At 54.0% G+C, this 19,053-nt stretch overlaps 1 protein-coding gene and 1 long non-coding RNA gene across 2 annotated transcripts in view; one reads left to right on the top strand and one right to left on the bottom strand.

Annotated features, from left to right (window-relative positions):
• Nucleotides 1–19,053, bottom strand: part of LOC145527776 (uncharacterized) — a 681,763-nt gene that overhangs the window by 383,711 nt on the left and 278,999 nt on the right. The window contains exons 37-39 of the long non-coding RNA XR_014069857.1: nt 15,471–15,582; nt 7,836–7,947; nt 201–312 (exon numbers count right to left, since the gene is read on the bottom strand). This is a non-coding gene — a long non-coding RNA (uncharacterized LOC145527776). The remainder of the gene's footprint in view (nt 1–200; nt 313–7,835; nt 7,948–15,470; nt 15,583–19,053) is intronic.
• Nucleotides 742–5,813, top strand: LOC145527708 (uncharacterized). Its single transcript, XM_081545769.1, has 3 exons — nt 742–4,197; nt 4,597–4,909; nt 5,167–5,813. Exons 1-3 carry the CDS (start codon nt 3,787–3,789, stop codon nt 5,787–5,789), a joined length of 1,347 nt encoding a protein of 448 aa, XP_081401895.1. The 5' UTR covers nt 742–3,786; the 3' UTR covers nt 5,790–5,813.

Raw genomic sequence — 19,053 nt, 5'->3', positions numbered from 1 at the left:
TATCCTACAATTACTAGCTGGCCCGAAGAGATATCTCCTGAATCCAGATTAACCTGGAGTCTCCCAGGCTCATCTGGCATGTCTTCCCTGAAGTCTGCCAAAACCCACACCCTTGCATTTCCAGGGACTCCCCTTAGCCAGCTGGGCAGAAAACCCAGCATGCTTCAAACAAGCTGACAGACAAGTGGGAGAGGACTCACGGGCAGACGGCTTCCCTCAGGTCTCGGGTGGAGCTCTGGGACCACAGCAGCAACGGGCCATCCCAGCCCCTGGGCTCAGCAGCGCCCTCATTCTCAGGCCGGCGGCTCTGCCCTGAGGGGAGCAGGAACGTCACCAACTGCCGCAGGCGGACCTCAAGCCCCTCCCACTGCTGGAGCCTGACCTGCCCCGGCCCCACCCCTTCCCCTACCCCAGCAGGACGAGAGCTCGTCTTCCCCTGGCTTCCAACGGGAGGCCCGGCCCTGGGCCCCGATTGGGCACTGCCCCAGCCCGGAGCCAATCACAGTGGCCAGGGAGGTGGAACGCACCGATTGGCCAGGGCCAGGTCATGTGACCATACTCCCCAGGAAACTCAAATATTACCAAGGTTCCCTAAGAAACCAATGAACAAAATTATCCAGTAAAGGCAAACCGTACTTTTTAATGAGGCCAATGTCACAGAAAAAAAAAAAAAAATGCTCCACAGTAAACTGCTCAAGGAAGCTACTAAATAAACTTTCAGAAAAGTTTAGTAGGTTTTTTTTTTTTAAATAGGGTGACGGAGAGATATACCTTTCCCATCTATGTGAATTTAGGTTTAAACTAGATTTCCCTTGGCTGTTATATAAGACAAAAAAACCCACATCACCCTCTTTCACTCCCCCCCACCCCCAAAAAGTGTTTTAATCTATTGAATTTTTGTGTCCTCAGTTGTGTCTGATTCACGGCAACTCACGAACTCTACACAGCCAGGCTCTTCCGTCCATGGAATTCAGGGCAATTTTTTCTGTCCCAGTAAATGCCCACCCTGGGTGATCCAAAGGCAAGGGCTCAGAGGCTCCTGAGAGACTAACTAACTCCTTTCAGCTGAGCACAGAGCTGGCTCCTCACTGGGATGCCTGTGGCCTGGGGCTCCCAGAGGGGAGAGCAGCACTCGCCCCACCGTGTGGTCACTGCTGGAAGTGCAGGCTGCTCCTCACTCCCCCTTGACAGTGTCCCTGAGGGCAGAACAGTGTGAATCGAATCAAGGTGGAAATGCAAACTCCAATGCAACCAACCTTCCCACAAGGTCTCCAAAACCACTCAGGAACAGGGAATTGGAAACTGCAGGGGATGACATGAATGGAGATGGAGACTTGACACCTTACACCGAGTTCACTTCCAGTTATCCCTAGACAAACTTTCCATGAAAACTTGTCACAAATCTAGAAGAACAATGAGCAGAAACCGGACACGTGCTTTGAGTCTTCACACACAAAACTAAAAGGCAGTCCACAAAAAAAACCCAGAGAATACAGTGGACTTTGCAAAATCAAAGATATCTACTGTGGGAAAGACCTCATGACAAAAGCAAAAGACAGGTCATACATCGCGAGACGAATGAGTGGAAACACAAAGCTTATCAAGGATGTGTCTCCAAACAGACAAAGAACGCCAACACAACAAGCCTGTGAAAACTAGGGAAAGGTCTGAAGGGACACCAGACGGAGGAAGACACACACAGAGTATCCCGGATGATGTCCAGCACTGAGGGCCTGAAGAAACAACAGTCTAGTTGCACCCCCTCAGGCCTGTGTGACCGTGGATGAGGCCTCTGTTTCCCGGTGGCTCTGAGACATGGACAGGGAGGAAGGGGAAGAGAAGTCACCTGCATTTCTAATACTCACAGCAAAGTCTTCCAATGAGAAGGGAATTATCACCCCCACTGCCAATGCCATTCACTGAAGTGATACCCACGAGTCCATCTACCCCAGAAGGGAAGGATGGACCTGTTCTCACAAAACGGCGAGAGATGGAAGGAGGAAGATCAAGCCCACACCAATCACTGGAAAGAGAAGCTGTGCTCAGGGCTTGAAAGAATTCCTATTGGGAAAATCATGTCACAGCCCCACATGGCAATCCACAGCTTCCATGCTATTCCTCCCAAAATGCCAATGCATTTTCGCACCGAACAAAGAATTGCAAAGGGGGTACGGAAACAGAAAGGAGCCTACATTGTCAATACAATCCGACGAAAAAGCCCCGATACGGACATCCAAGGTTGTGTGAAAGGAAATTAGACGACCAAACTAGGATCCTCAGGAGAGTATCGGAGAAGGCAATGGCGACCCACTCCAGTACTCTTGCCTGGAAAATGTCCTGGACGGAGGAGCCTGGTAGGCTGCAGGCCATGGGGTCATGCAGAGTCAGACACGACTGAAGTGACTTAGCCGCAGCAGCAGCAGCAGCAGGACAGTATGCTATTGGGAATACAACAACACACACAGATCCAGATCGATGGAATAAAGTTGAGGGTCCAGAAACAAACCCCAGCATCCATGGTCAACTCATCTCTGACACAGACGGGGAGAATATCCAAATGGGAACAGGAAAGCCTCTTCAATCAATGTCCATGGGAAAACCAGACAGCTACATCTGAAGAACGCTATTGGTTTTGATCTCATACCACCTCAATATCGGGGAAAAACCTCACCCTAAAGACTGATGTCATGAGATAGCTAGAAAGAAGCGTAGGTCAAAGGCTCCTTAACATCAGAGTCTCCTTGCCATTTGCTGGGCGGAGGTCGAAATGGGTCTCTTCAAGTAAGGGAAAGAGGTAAACGAAGTACACCACTGGGTTTCCATCCAATGGAACCTCTTCACAACAGAGAAGCTAAGCATTCACAAATGCAAAAGATAGGAAACGGAACACGAGAGACTCCTTGCAAGTGGTGTATCTGAGAAGGGGTTCATATGGAAAGAGACGAAGAATGCACAGCACTCAGATTCCAAGAAACACCACCACCACCCTTGACCCTTCCCCCATGACCAACTCTGACCTAAAGCCTTTCTCTCCCTCTAACCTATCCCTAAAACATAACCCTCATCTAATCATATACATGTGCATCCCTAGCATCCATCCATCCATCCACACACGAGAGAGAAAGAGGAAGACACAGACGGAATTGAGAAAGGAAAAGAGAGGGACACAGCCAGAGAGAGACACGGAACCAAAGAGAGGAAAGGAGTCGATGGTCCAGACTTTTCCTCAATCTGTCTCGAAGGTAGAAGCAATGACAGCGCCCTTCCACCCCAGAAGGGGGAAAAGGACGGAAGGTTTGGAGAGGAAAAGACAAGAACGCAGGGAGCCAGTAGAAGCTCAGCCACCCGCAGAAGCCGAGCTGGGACACTTCAACAGAATCTCAATGGAAACAGAGGACCAGAAAGTTGGCTACTCTTTTCTATAAGAGAGGGAGACCTTCGAGTCTTCCTTTCGGTCCTCCAACTTGGATGCGGGGTCTCAAAACAGTCAGGAGGGGGAGTGCCTTTTCCTGGGTACCACGGCGCATCCAGGCCTCGTTCTGCCCCATTCTGTGCTGTGTCAGCCCTGGATGGAATCTTTCTTTCTGAAGTCTCAGCGCACGAGCTCCACGTGATATCGGCCCCAGGTGGAAAGGCATGGAGCTGCTCGTAGGCCGACAGGCCTAGGAAGCAGATGGGAGAATGACCCCCACTCTGCAGATGGAGAGACTGGGGAAACCCTGAGGGGCATATGGTTGTCAAGGGCCACACCACTTATGAGAAGAAGGAGCCTGGTCTGAGAGCAGCATGGTCCTCGGAGCTCAGGCCCTGGCTGAACCCAGGCCTCCCCAGGGCTGTGGGCTGGGCCGTGTGGGTGTCACTGTGCCTGCACATGGCCTAAGGGGGGTGATCGAGCAGTCAGAAACCCAGAGATTCCCTTGGGAAGTTTTGGGGAAGGGACCTCAGCACGAACCCCAGGAAATGATGTCACCTGCCGGCAACAGAACCCAACAGAACCCGCAATCCGGGTATCCAGGCCTCCAGAGCGGAGAGGAGCCCCCAGCCAGATCACTTGCTGCCAAGATGTTCTGCTGTTTGCCCCTGCCCAGAGGCCGGGGCCTCAGGAGAGCTCACAGGCAGTGTGCGTGGGCACCCTGTCGACGTTGGCTCAGGACACCCCCGAGAGGCCTCTGGCCCTTTGCCCGGAGAAACAGAAAGGTAACACGGGGAGCCCCAGGCCGGGCCAGGCCACCTCTCCCATGCCACCCGGAAACACCGGGTCCTTTGCCTGTGTGTGGGGATGCGAGTTTCTCGGGCTGTGTCTCCCTCAAGGAAGCCCAGGCGGATGTGGGGTCAGAAGCCTGTGGACAAGTTGTGTCCACACCCCGGGGCAGAGCAGGCTGGGCGGGATGGGGAGAGTGTGGGCAGCGCCGGCCCGCCAGGCTGACCTCACACCCTCAGATGGGTCTCTTTCCTCCCGGGTGGGGATCTGAGCAGACACACGTCTCTGACCCTTCTGGGAAGAGAAGTTCGAGCAGGCAGAAGCAGCGGCTCCACTGGCCAGGCCCAGCTCGGAAAACTCCCAGCATGGCTGGCTGACGGTCACTGTCGTTGCAGAGCTTCCCACGGGATGAGGCCGAGGACGGGGACACCCCATCCAGCTCCCAGAGGGAGGGGTCGGAGCACCACCCGCCCGCCCGTGAGGCCCAGTGCAGGCTCCAGTTCAGCGTGCCCACGGAGGCATCAGCCCCACCGGGGGAGACGCGGAGGTGGGGAAGGCCTGCTGCCGAGACACCGCCCAGGATACAGCCGGCGGCCCAGTCTGAGGCTGCCACGGAGCTCAGCACACCCGGCTCCGACCCAGAGTCCAGAGAACCCCGGCCTCTGAGGCACCAGGAGGACCTGGAGCCCAGCACGCCAGAGCACAGAGGTGAGGACGCTGGGGCTGGTGCACGGGAGTGTGTGGGGAGGGGTGCTGAGCTACACAGGGACGAGTCCCCGAAAGCTGCTGCTGGGCCTGCAGCAAGCGCTGGCCTCACACCCCCCGCCCCCCATCTTGCACACTTCAGTCCCAAAAGACATCTGACGCTGGGTATTCTTTGGGAACCTCTTGGAAGGTTTCTGTCCCGGGGTACGCACATGCCAAGGCTGGCCTGTGGGCAAACCTTGCTTCTCCCCCAACTCTAGCACTGGCCTCCAACTGGAACCAGGCTCCACTTCCCAGACCTGTCCCTAAAGAGGTGGTGGCTCCAGGTGCAGGACCCAGGGATCCACCGAGGGCAGATGGAGAAGCGAGACTTGCCCTCGCAGAGACACCAGGCCAGCTGGGTACTGGCCAGCACACCGGGCAGATCGGATCTCCGTGCCTGCAGGACCCCCAGCCCCAGGCACTGATGTCCCACCCCCTCAGCGAGAACCTCCACCTCCACGTGCACCTCTACCTGCTCGGGCTTTGGCAAGAGAACCCGAGGCAGAGGAGGAGTCACCGCCTCGGCAGGGAGAGCCTGCCCTGGCTCCCGCGCAACACCCAGATGCCCACGATCACTCACCCAGCCCTGCAGGGAGAAAGAGCCCCCGCTCTGGACAGAGACCCAGAGCCCTTGCCGGAAACACCACGTCCAGGGGAGCGGTCGGCTCTGCAGCCTCCATCCCTGTCTGCTCACCGTGGATGCCGGCAACTCGGTCTGCCCCCAGGGGACATGGAGTTCCTTTCCCCTGAACTGCTTTGCATTTGGTTTGTTTCCACCTTTCTGGTAATGTTTTATTTTTTGTATGGTTTCCTGTATTTTTGTTGGTTAAGTTGGGATTAGTAAACTTTTTCATCATTGTTGCAATCTGGGATCACTGTTGTGTAACTCTGGTGATACTGTGTTACCATCACCACTTTGTAGTTTCAGACCCGTTCGATCTTTATGCCGCACCCCCCAACAAAGCCTGGATTCAAGGCAAGCACGCCCTGTTCATCCCTCCCCCCGATCCTGAACACAATTTCATCTTTTCTTTCTGCATTCCTTCCTATATTCTTGGTGTCCCCAATCAATGACTCTCAGTGAAATGACTGAAGGAGTGTTTTTCGGACTCTCCACCTACTGTAAGACTCCATTGGAGAGTTCTCATTTTTATGTCATTTGAACTAGCCTTTGATAGCTGAAAGGATGGTGTACGTCCTTTCAAGATACCATGTGCCAAACGAAGCCCTTTTGGCAACTGCCATCATTATCTCCAGGCAGGCATTGCTGTTTGAAGGGTGACATCTCAGCCAGAAGGCAGAGGCTGAGCTCCTCTTGTTGCACCAGCTCCCAAAAGAAGCCAAGAAAGGGAGCTGGAACAACAAACCACCCCCATGCCCAGGAAAGCGTTCTTCATGACAGAAGGCTAGAAAATGACCCAACATCCTTGTGGCCCAGAACCACTCTAGAAAATCACTGTTCCATAAAAAAGAGAAACACATGGGAAGTTCCAAGGAGAGGCAATGCCCATGGCCAGTGTACTTGAGAGACGGCCTGACCGCTCCGGGGAAGACACGCACCGACGGAACCCCTTGGGAAACAGCAGTGATAGTCCTCACCGTCGTAAGGGTTTCCTCTGGGGACAACCTGCCCTGGGCACCACACGAGGGAGCAGACCGGCTTCTCTTCCTCTGCCCCCACACCATTCACTCATGAAGGCAGCTCAGGTGTTCTCATGCCCTGCCTGCCTGCCTGCCTGGCTCATCCGTGAGCTGTGACCACCTCCAGGGTAGGACTCCACCTTTTCCTCTCTGTGTACCGTGAATCTGCACACAGTGGGCTTTCAGAACCTTAGGAGACTTGAGCCATTCCCGCTCGAGCCAGAACCCTCCCCAGGAAGGAAAACAGCTGTGGAGTCATTTTGGCCCCAGCACTGGTTCCGAAAGCCTGGCGGCTCCTACAGCCTCTACGGTGTGAAGAGGGAGGTCCCTTTTGACAGAGCTTTCCGGCTCTCAGATCTAAGCTGTTGTTTCACTGTCAGCTGTGTCTTCCGTTGCAGCCAGGTGGGCCACGCTGCTCCAAAGGAGCTCACAAGCTGAGTTTCAAGGGAGGACAGGGATGGCTACAACGTGCTGCAAACTGAGTGAGGGTCCCCACAATCCTCAGCAAAGGTCTGTGGTGTGCAAGTGGGGAGTAGAGGGCCCCCAAGTTCCAAAGGAAGGGAGGTAGTCGGGAGCTAAAGCCCTTGGCTGCTGTGGTAGCAGCTGCAGATGGCAGCTCGTCCACAGTGCACTTCGAATGAGGTCATATGAGCGGGACTCTGGAAATGGCTCCGAAATCAAGAGAAAGGGGTCAGGGTATGTGGGAATCCGGCGGGGGTGGGGGGTGGATGAAGGAAGGTGTCCCTCCTCTCTCCAGTGCAATTTGGTTTGGTGAGTCTCAAAGCTACCAGATGGCACTTCCCAAGTCAGGCCCCCGCAGGAATCAGGGTGGGCTGCCTGCCTCGGCCCCTGCCACAGGGACAAGCCACACCAGTGGCCTCCCTGAGCTCCAATGGCCGGATCTGGGGGGTCCTGTCTGGGTGCACACCTCCTTGCTGTGGCCAAGTTCCCCCCTTCTCTGAGCACCAGCTTCATCCTCTCGAATGAGGACATCGATTGCTACCTTGGCACGTTACTCTCTTCATCCTCTGAAGGCTCATTAGGCTTATCCTACAATTACTAGCTGGCCCGAAGAGATATCTCCTGAATCCAGATTAACCTGGAGTCTCCCAGGCTCATCTGGCATGTCTTCCCTGAAGTCTGCCAAAACCCACACCCTTGCATTTCCAGGGACTCCCCTTAGCCAGCTGGGCAGAAAACCCAGCATGCTTCAAACAAGCTGACAGACAAGTGGGAGAGGACTCACGGGCAGACGGCTTCCCTCAGGTCTCGGGTGGAGCTCTGGGACCACAGCAGCAACGGGCCATCCCAGCCCCTGGGCTCAGCAGCGCCCTCATTCTCAGGCCGGCGGCTCTGCCCTGAGGGGAGCAGGAACGTCACCAACTGCCGCAGGCGGACCTCAAGCCCCTCCCACTGCTGGAGCCTGACCTGCCCCGGCCCCACCCCTTCCCCTACCCCAGCAGGACGAGAGCTCGTCTTCCCCTGGCTTCCAACGGGAGGCCCGGCCCTGGGCCCCGATTGGGCACTGCCCCAGCCCGGAGCCAATCACAGTGGCCAGGGAGGTGGAACGCACCGATTGGCCAGGGCCAGGTCATGTGACCATACTCCCCAGGAAACTCAAATATTACCAAGGTTCCCTAAGAAACCAATGAACAAAATTATCCAGTAAAGGCAAACCGTACTTTTTAATGAGGCCAATGTCACAGAAAAAAAAAAAAAAATGCTCCACAGTAAACTGCTCAAGGAAGCTACTAAATAAACTTTCAGAAAAGTTTAGTAGGTTTTTTTTTTTTAAATAGGGTGACGGAGAGATATACCTTTCCCATCTATGTGAATTTAGGTTTAAACTAGATTTCCCTTGGCTGTTATATAAGACAAAAAAACCCACATCACCCTCTTTCACTCCCCCCCACCCCCAAAAAGTGTTTTAATCTATTGAATTTTTGTGTCCTCAGTTGTGTCTGATTCACGGCAACTCACGAACTCTACACAGCCAGGCTCTTCCGTCCATGGAATTCAGGGCAATTTTTTCTGTCCCAGTAAATGCCCACCCTGGGTGATCCAAAGGCAAGGGCTCAGAGGCTCCTGAGAGACTAACTAACTCCTTTCAGCTGAGCACAGAGCTGGCTCCTCACTGGGATGCCTGTGGCCTGGGGCTCCCAGAGGGGAGAGCAGCACTCGCCCCACCGTGTGGTCACTGCTGGAAGTGCAGGCTGCTCCTCACTCCCCCTTGACAGTGTCCCTGAGGGCAGAACAGTGTGAATCGAATCAAGGTGGAAATGCAAACTCCAATGCAACCAACCTTCCCACAAGGTCTCCAAAACCACTCAGGAACAGGGAATTGGAAACTGCAGGGGATGACATGAATGGAGATGGAGACTTGACACCTTACACCGAGTTCACTTCCAGTTATCCCTAGACAAACTTTCCATGAAAACTTGTCACAAATCTAGAAGAACAATGAGCAGAAACCGGACACGTGCTTTGAGTCTTCACACACAAAACTAAAAGGCAGTCCACAAAAAAAACCCAGAGAATACAGTGGACTTTGCAAAATCAAAGATATCTACTGTGGGAAAGACCTCATGACAAAAGCAAAAGACAGGTCATACATCGCGAGACGAATGAGTGGAAACACAAAGCTTATCAAGGATGTGTCTCCAAACAGACAAAGAACGCCAACACAACAAGCCTGTGAAAACTAGGGAAAGGTCTGAAGGGACACCAGACGGAGGAAGACACACACAGAGTATCCCGGATGATGTCCAGCACTGAGGGCCTGAAGAAACAACAGTCTAGTTGCACCCCCTCAGGCCTGTGTGACCGTGGATGAGGCCTCTGTTTCCCGGTGGCTCTGAGACATGGACAGGGAGGAAGGGGAAGAGAAGTCACCTGCATTTCTAATACTCACAGCAAAGTCTTCCAATGAGAAGGGAATTATCACCCCCACTGCCAATGCCATTCACTGAAGTGATACCCACGAGTCCATCTACCCCAGAAGGGAAGGATGGACCTGTTCTCACAAAACGGCGAGAGATGGAAGGAGGAAGATCAAGCCCACACCAATCACTGGAAAGAGAAGCTGTGCTCAGGGCTTGAAAGAATTCCTATTGGGAAAATCATGTCACAGCCCCACATGGCAATCCACAGCTTCCATGCTATTCCTCCCAAAATGCCAATGCATTTTCGCACCGAACAAAGAATTGCAAAGGGGGTACGGAAACAGAAAGGAGCCTACATTGTCAATACAATCCGACGAAAAAGCCCCGATACGGACATCCAAGGTTGTGTGAAAGGAAATTAGACGACCAAACTAGGATCCTCAGGAGAGTATCGGAGAAGGCAATGGCGACCCACTCCAGTACTCTTGCCTGGAAAATGTCCTGGACGGAGGAGCCTGGTAGGCTGCAGGCCATGGGGTCATGCAGAGTCAGACACGACTGAAGTGACTTAGCCGCAGCAGCAGCAGCAGCAGGACAGTATGCTATTGGGAATACAACAACACACACAGATCCAGATCGATGGAATAAAGTTGAGGGTCCAGAAACAAACCCCAGCATCCATGGTCAACTCATCTCTGACACAGACGGGGAGAATATCCAAATGGGAACAGGAAAGCCTCTTCAATCAATGTCCATGGGAAAACCAGACAGCTACATCTGAAGAACGCTATTGGTTTTGATCTCATACCACCTCAATATCGGGGAAAAACCTCACCCTAAAGACTGATGTCATGAGATAGCTAGAAAGAAGCGTAGGTCAAAGGCTCCTTAACATCAGAGTCTCCTTGCCATTTGCTGGGCGGAGGTCGAAATGGGTCTCTTCAAGTAAGGGAAAGAGGTAAACGAAGTACACCACTGGGTTTCCATCCAATGGAACCTCTTCACAACAGAGAAGCTAAGCATTCACAAATGCAAAAGATAGGAAACGGAACACGAGAGACTCCTTGCAAGTGGTGTATCTGAGAAGGGGTTCATATGGAAAGAGACGAAGAATGCACAGCACTCAGATTCCAAGAAACACCACCACCACCCTTGACCCTTCCCCCATGACCAACTCTGACCTAAAGCCTTTCTCTCCCTCTAACCTATCCCTAAAACATAACCCTCATCTAATCATATACATGTGCATCCCTAGCATCCATCCATCCATCCACACACGAGAGAGAAAGAGGAAGACACAGACGGAATTGAGAAAGGAAAAGAGAGGGACACAGCCAGAGAGAGACACGGAACCAAAGAGAGGAAAGGAGTCGATGGTCCAGACTTTTCCTCAATCTGTCTCGAAGGTAGAAGCAATGACAGCGCCCTTCCACCCCAGAAGGGGGAAAAGGACGGAAGGTTTGGAGAGGAAAAGACAAGAACGCAGGGAGCCAGTAGAAGCTCAGCCACCCGCAGAAGCCGAGCTGGGACACTTCAACAGAATCTCAATGGAAACAGAGGACCAGAAAGTTGGCTACTCTTTTCTATAAGAGAGGGAGACCTTCGAGTCTTCCTTTCGGTCCTCCAACTTGGATGCGGGGTCTCAAAACAGTCAGGAGGGGGAGTGCCTTTTCCTGGGTACCACGGCACATCCAGGCCTCGTTCTGCCCCATTCTGTGCTGTGTCAGCCCTGGATGGAATCTTTCTTTCTGAAGTCTCAGCGCACGAGCTCCACGTGATATCAGCCCCAGGTGGAAAGGCATGGAGCTGCTCGTAGGCCGACAGGCCTAGGAAGCAGATGGGAGAATGACCCCCACTCTGCAGATGGAGAGACTGGGGAAACCCTGAGGGGCATATGGTTGTCCAGGGCCACACCACTTATGAGAAGAAGGAGCCTGGTCTGAGAGCAGCATGGTCCTCGGAGCTCAGGCCCTGGCTGAACCCAGGCCTCCCCAGGGCTGTGGGCTGGGCCGTGTGGGTGTCACTGTGCCTGCACATGGCCTAAGGGGGGTGATCGAGCAGTCAGAAACCCAGAGATTCCCTTGGGAAGTTTTGGGGAAGGGACCTCAGCACGAACCCCAGGAAATGATGTCACCTGCCGGCAACAGAACCCAACAGAACCCGCAATCCGGGTATCCAGGCCTCCAGAGCGGAGAGGAGCCCCCAGCCAGATCACTTGCTGCCAAGATGTTCTGCTGTTTGCCCCTGCCCAGAGGCCGGGGCCTCAGGAGAGCTCACAGGCAGTGTGCGTGGGCACCCTGTCGACGTTGGCTCAGAACACCCCCGAGAGGCCTCTGGCCCTTTGCCCGGAGAAACAGAAAGGTAACACGGGGAGCCCCAGGCCGGGCCAGGCCACCTCTCCCATGCCACCCGGAAACACCGGGTCCTTTGCCTGTGTGTGGGGATGCGGGTTTCTCGGGCTGTGTCTCCCTCAAGGAAGCCCAGGCGGATGTGGGGTCAGAAGCCTGTGGACAAGTTGTGTCCACACCCCAGGGGAGAGCAGGCTGGGCGGGATGGGGAGAGTGTGGGCAGCGCCGGCCCGCCAGGCTGACCTCACACCCTCAGATGGGTCTCTTTCCTCCCGGGTGGGGATCTGAGCAGACACACGTCTCTGACCCTTCTGGGAAGAGAAGTTCGAGCAGGCAGAAGCAGCGGCTCCACTGGCCAGGCCCAGCTCGGAAAACTCCCAGCATGGCTGGCTGACGGTCACTGTCGTTGCAGAGCTTCCCACGTGATGAGGCCGAGGACGGGGACACCCCATCCAGCTCCCAGAGGGAGGGGTCGGAGCACCACCCGCCCGCCCGTGAGGCCCAGTGCAGGCTCCAGGTCAGCGTGCCCACGGAGGCATCAGCCCCACCGGGGGAGACGCGGAGGTGGGGAAGGCCTGCTGCCGAGACACCGCCCAGGATACAGCCGGCGGCCCAGTCTGAGGCTGCCACGGAGCTCAGCACACCCGGCTCTGACCCAGAGTCCAGAGAACCCCGGCCTCTGAGGCACCAGGAGGACCTGGAGCCCAGCACGCCAGAGCACAGAGGTGAGGACGCTGGGGCTGGTGCACGGGAGTGTGTGGGGAGGGGTGCTGAGCTACACAGGGACGAGTCCCCGAAAGCTGCTGCTGGGCCTGCAGCAAGCGCTGGCCTCACACCCCCCGCCCCCCATCTTGCACACTTCAGTCCCAAAAGACATCTGACGCTGGGTATTCTTTGGGAACCTCTTGGAAGGTTTCTGTCCCGGGGTACGCACATGCCAAGGCTGGCCTGTGGGCAAACCTTGCTTCTCCCCCAACTCTAGCACTGGCCTCCAACTGGAACCAGGCTCCACTTCCCAGACCTGTCCCTAAAGAGGTGGTGGCTCCAGGTGCAGGACCCAGGGATCCACCGAGGGCAGATGGAGAAGCGAGACTTGCCCTCGCAGAGACACCAGGCCAGCTGGGTACTGGCCAGCACACCGGGCAGATCGGATCTCCGTGCCTGCAGGACCCCCAGCCCCAGGCACTGATGTCCCACCCCCTCAGCGAGAACCTCCACCTCCACGTGCACCTCTACCTGCTCGGGCTTTGGCAAGAGAACCCGAGGCAGAGGAGGAGTCACCGCCTCGGCAGGGAGAGCCTGCCCTGGCTCCCGCGCAACACCCAGATGCCCACGATCACTCACCCAGCCCTGCAGGGAGAAAGAGCCCCCGCTCTGGACAGAGACCCAGAGCCCTTGCCGGAAACACCACGTCCAGGGGAGCGGTCGGCTCTGCAGCCTCCATCCCTGTCTGCTCACCGTGGATGCCGGCAACTCGGTCTGCCCCCAGGGGACATGGAGTTCCTTTCCCCTGAACTGCTTTGCATTTGGTTTGTTTCCACCTTTCTGGTAATGTTTTATTTTTTGTATGGTTTCCTGTATTTTTGTTGGTTAAGTTGGGATTAGTAAACTTTTTCATCATTGTTGCAATCTGGGATCACTGTTGTGTAACTCTGGTGATACTGTGTTACCATCACCACTTTGTAGTTTCAGACCCGTTCGATCTTTATGCCGCACCCCCCAACAAAGCCTGGATTCAAGGCAAGCACGCCCTGTTCATCCCTCCCCCCGATCCTGAACACAATTTCATCTTTTCTTTCTGCATTCCTTCCTATATTCTTGGTGTCCCCAATCAATGACTCTCAGTGAAATGACTGAAGGAGTGTTTTTCGGACTCTCCACCTACTGTAAGACTCCATTGGAGAGTTCTCATTTTTATGTCATTTGAACTAGCCTTTGATAGCTGAAAGGATGGTGTACGTCCTTTCAAGATACCATGTGCCAAACGAAGCCCTTTTGGCAACTGCCATCATTATCTCCAGGCAGGCATTGCTGTTTGAAGGGTGACATCTCAGCCAGAAGGCAGAGGCTGAGCTCCTCTTGTTGCACCAGCTCCCAAAAGAAGCCAAGAAAGGGAGCTGGAACAACAAACCACCCCCATGCCCAGGAAAGCGTTCTTCATGACAGAAGGCTAGAAAATGACCCAACATCCTTGTGGCCCAGAACCACTCTAGAAAATCACTGTTCCATAAAAAAGAGAAACACATGGGAAGTTCCAAGGAGAGGCAATGCCCATGGCCAGTGTACTTGAGAGACGGCCTGACCGCTCCGGGGAAGACACGCACCGACGGAACCCCTTGGGAAACAGCAGTGATAGTCCTCACCGTCGTAAGGGTTTCCTCTGGGGACAACCTGCCCTGGGCACCACACGAGGGAGCAGACCGGCTTCTCTTCCTCTGCCCCCACACCATTCACTCATGAAGGCAGCTCAGGTGTTCTCATGCCCTGCCTGCCTGCCTGCCTGGCTCATCCGTGAGCTGTGACCACCTCCAGGGTAGGACTCCACCTTTTCCTCTCTGTGTACCGTGAATCTGCACACAGTGGGCTTTCAGAACCTTAGGAGACTTGAGCCATTCCCGCTCGAGCCAGAACCCTCCCCAGGAAGGAAAACAGCTGTGGAGTCATTTTGGCCCCAGCACTGGTTCCGAAAGCCTGGCGGCTCCTACAGCCTCTACGGTGTGAAGAGGGAGGTCCCTTTTGACAGAGCTTTCCGGCTCTCAGATCTAAGCTGTTGTTTCACTGTCAGCTGTGTCTTCCGTTGCAGCCAGGTGGGCCACGCTGCTCCAAAGGAGCTCACAAGCTGAGTTTCAAGGGAGGACAGGGATGGCTACAACGTGCTGCAAACTGAGTGAGGGTCCCCACAATCCTCAGCAAAGGTCTGTGGTGTGCAAGTGGGGAGTAGAGGGCCCCCAAGTTCCAAAGGAAGGGAGGTAGTCGGGAGCTAAAGCCCTTGGCTGCTGTGGTAGCAGCTGCAGATGGCAGCTCGTCCACAGTGCACTTCGAATGAGGTCATATGAGCGGGACTCTGGAAATGGCTCCGAAATCAAGAGAAAGGGGTCAGGGTATGTGGGAATCCGGCGGGGGTGGGGGGTGGATGAAGGAAGGTGTCCCTCCTCTCTCCAGTGCAATTTGGTTTGGTGAGTCTCAAAGCTACCAGATGGCACTTCCCAAGTCAGGCCCCCGCAGGAATCAGGGTGGGCTGCCTGCCTCGGCCCCTGCCACAGGGACAAGCCACACCAGTGGCCTCCCTGAGCTCCAATGGCCGGATCTGGGGGGTCCTGTCTGGGTGCACACCTCCTTGCTGTGGCCAAGTTCCCCCCTTCTCTGAGCACCAGCTTCATCCTCTCGAATGAGGACATCGATTGCTACCTTGGCACGTTACTCTCTTCATCCTCTGAAGGCTCATTAGGCTTATCCTACAATTACTAGCTGGCCCGAAGAGATATCTCCTGAATCCAGATTAACCTGGAGTCTCCCAGCCTCATCTGGCATGTCTTCCCTGAAGTCTGCCAAAACCCACACCCTTGCATTTCCAGGGACTCCCCTTAGCCAGCTGGGCAGAAAACCCAGCATGCTTCAAACAAGCTGACAGACAAGTGGGAGAGGACTCACGGGCAGACGGCTTCCCTCAGGTCTCGGGTGGAGCTCTGGGACCACAGCAGCAACGGGCCATCCCAGCCCCTGGGCTCAGCAGCGCCCTCATTCTCAGGCCGGCGGCTCTGCCCTGAGGGGAGCAGGAACGTCACCAACTGCCGCAGGCGGACCTCAAGCCCCTCCCACTGCTGGAGCCTGACCTGCCCCGGCCCCACCCCTTCCCCTACCCCAGCAGGACGAGAGCTCGTCTTCCCCTGGCTTCCAACGGGAGGCCCGGCCCTGGGCCCCGATTGGGCACTGCCCCAGCCCGGAGCCAATCACAGTGGCCAGGGAGGTGGAACGCACCGATTGGCCAGGGCCAGGTCATGTGACCATACTCCCCAGGAAACTCAAATATTACCAAGGTTCCCTAAGAAACCAATGAACAAAATTATCCAGTAAAGGCAAACCGTACTTTTTAATGAGGCCAATGTCACAGAAAAAAAAAAAAAATGCTCCACAGTAAACTGCTCAAGGAAGCTACTAAATAAACTTTCAGAAAAGTTTAGTAGGTTTTTTTTTTTTAAATAGGGTGACGGAGAGATATACCTTTCCCATCTATGTGAATTTAGGTTTAAACTAGATTTCCCTTGGCTGTTATATAAGACAAAAAAACCCACATCACCCTCTTTCACTCCCCCCCACCCCCAAAAAGTGTTTTAATCTATTGAATTTTTGTGTCCTCAGTTGTGTCTGATTCACGGCAACTCACGAACTCTACACAGCCAGGCTCTTCCGTCCATGGAATTCAGGGCAATTTTTTCTGTCCCAGTAAATGCCCACCCTGGGTGATCCAAAGGCAAGGGCTCAGAGGCTCCTGAGAGACTAACTAACTCCTTTCAGCTGAGCACAGAGCTGGCTCCTCACTGGGATGCCTGTGGCCTGGGGCTCCCAGAGGGGAGAGCAGCACTCGCCCCACCGTGTGGTCACTGCTGGAAGTGCAGGCTGCTCCTCACTCCCCCTTGACAGTGTCCCTGAGGGCAGAACAGTGTGAATCGAATCAAGGTGGAAATGCAAACTCCAATGCAACCAACCTTCCCACAAGGTCTCCAAAACCACTCAGGAACAGGGAATTGGAAACTGCAGGGGATGACATGAATGGAGATGGAGACTTGACACCTTACACCGAGTTCACTTCCAGTTATCCCTAGACAAACTTTCCATGAAAACTTGTCACAAATCTAGAAGAACAATGAGCAGAAACCGGACACGTGCTTTGAGTCTTCACACACAAAACTAAAAGGCAGTCCACAAAAAAAACCCAGAGAATACAGTGGACTTTGCAAAATCAAAGATATCTACTGTGGGAAAGACCTCATGACAAAAGCAAAAGACAGGTCATACATCGCGAGACGAATGAGTGGAAACACAAAGCTTATCAAGGATGTGTCTCCAAACAGACAAAGAACGCCAACACAACAAGCCTGTGAAAACTAGGGAAAGGTCTGAAGGGACACCAGACGGAGGAAGACACACACAGAGTATCCCGGATGATGTCCAGCACTGAGGGCCTGAAGAAACAACAGTCTAGTTGCACCCCCTCAGGCCTGTGTGACCGTGGATGAGGCCTCTGTTTCCCGGTGGCTCTGAGACATGGACAGGGAGGAAGGGGAAGAGAAGTCACCTGCATTTCTAATACTCACAGCAAAGTCTTCCAATGAGAAGGGAATTATCACCCCCACTGCCAATGCCATTCACTGAAGTGATACCCACGAGTCCATCTACCCCAGAAGGGAAGGATGGACCTGTTCTCACAAAACGGCGAGAGATGGAAGGAGGAAGATCAAGCCCACACCAATCACTGGAAAGAGAAGCTGTGCTCAGGGCTTGAAAGAATTCCTATTGGGAAAATCATGTCACAGCCCCACATGGCAATCCACAGCTTCCATGCTATTCCTCCCAAAATGCCAATGCATTTTCGCACCGAACAAAGAATTGCAAAGGGGGTACGGAAACAGAAAGGAGCCTACATTGTCAATACAATCCGACGAAAAAGCCCCGATACGGACATCCAAGGTTGTGTGAAAGGAAATTAGACGACCAAACTAGGATCCTCAGGAGAGTATCGGAGAAGGCAATGGCGACCCACTCCAGTACTCTTGCCTGGAAAATGTCCTGGACGGAGGAGCCTGGTAGGCTGCAGGCCATGGGGTCATGCAGAGTCAGACACGACTGAAGTGACTTAGCCGCAGCAGCAGCAGCAGCAGGACAGTATGCTATTGGGAATACAACAACACACACAGATCCAGATCGATGGAATAAAGTTGAGGGTCCAGAAACAAACCCCAGCATCCATGGTCAACTCATCTCTGACACAGACGGGGAGAATATCCAAATGGGAACAGGAAAGCCTCTTCAATCAATGTCCATGGGAAAACCAGACAGCTACATCTGAAGAACGCTATTGGTTTTGATCTCATACCACCTCAATATCGGGGAAAAACCTCACCCTAAAGACTGATGTCATGAGATAGCTAGAAAGAAGCGTAGGTCAAAGGCTCCTTAACATCAGAGTCTCCTTGCCATTTGCTGGGCGGAGGTCGAAATGGGTCTCTTCAAGTAAGGGAAAGAGGTAAACGAAGTACACCACTGGGTTTCCATCCAATGGAACCTCTTCACAACAGAGAAGCTAAGCATTCACAAATGCAAAAGATAGGAAACGGAACACGAGAGACTCCTTGCAAGTGGTGTATCTGAGAAGGGGTTCATATGGAAAGAGACGAAGAATGCACAGCACTCAGATTCCAAGAAACACCACCACCACCCTTGACCCTTCCCCCATGACCAACTCTGACCTAAAGCCTTTCTCTCCCTCTAACCTATCCCTAAAACATAACCCTCATCTAATCATATACATGTGCATCCCTAGCATCCATCCATCCATCCACACACGAGAGAGAAAGAGGAAGACACAGACGGAATTGAGAAAGGAAAAGAGAGGGACACAGCCAGAGAGAGACACGGAACCAAAGAGAGGAAAGGAGTCGATGGTCCAGACTTTTCCTCAATCTGTCTCGAAGGTAGAAGCAATGACAGCGCCCTTCCACCCCAGAAGGGGGAAAAGGACGGAAGGTTTGGAGAGGAAAAGACAAGAACGCAGGGAGCCAGTAGAAGCTCAGCCACCCGCAGAAGCCGAGCTGGGACACTTCAACAGAATCTCAATGGAAACAGAGGACCAGAAAGTTGGCTACTCTTTTCTATAAGAGAGGGAGACCTTCGAGTCTTCCTTTCGGTCCTCCAACTTGGATGCGGGGTCTCAAAACAGTCAGGAGGGGGAGTGCCTTTTCCTGGGTACCACGGCGCATCCAGGCCTCGTTCTGCCCCATTCTGTGCTGTGTCAGCCCTGGATGGAATCTTTCTTTCTGAAGTCTCAGCGCACGAGCTCCACGTGATATCGGCCCCAGGTGGAAAGGCATGGAGCTGCTCGTAGGCCGACAGGCCTAGGAAGCAGATGGGAGAATGACCCCCACTCTGCAGATGGAGAGACTGGGGAAACCCTGAGGGGCATATGGTTGTCAAGGGCCACACCACTTATGAGAAGAAGGAGCCTGGTCTGAGAGCA

Source organism: Giraffa tippelskirchi, chromosome 11 (assembly GCF_054371585.1).
Source record: "Giraffa tippelskirchi isolate mGirTip1 chromosome 11, T2T-mGirTip1v1.2.pri, whole genome shotgun sequence".
NCBI classification, from domain to species: domain Eukaryota; kingdom Metazoa; phylum Chordata; class Mammalia; order Artiodactyla; family Giraffidae; genus Giraffa; species Giraffa tippelskirchi.
Note: the sequence above shows the minus strand (reverse complement) of the source record. Positions and strands in the feature narration are given on the sequence as shown.

Coding starts and splice junctions, on each gene's coding strand:
- LOC145527708 (XM_081545769.1), top strand. CDS start 3,787: ATGGTCCTCGGAGCTCAGGCCCTGGCTGAACCCAGGCCTCCCCAGGGC. Junction 4,198..4,596: donor TTGCCCGGAGAAACAGAAAG/GTAACACGGGGA, acceptor CTGTCGTTGCAG/AGCTTCCCACGGGATGAGGC. Junction 4,910..5,166: donor CAGCACGCCAGAGCACAGAG/GTGAGGACGCTG, acceptor CCCCAACTCTAG/CACTGGCCTCCAACTGGAAC.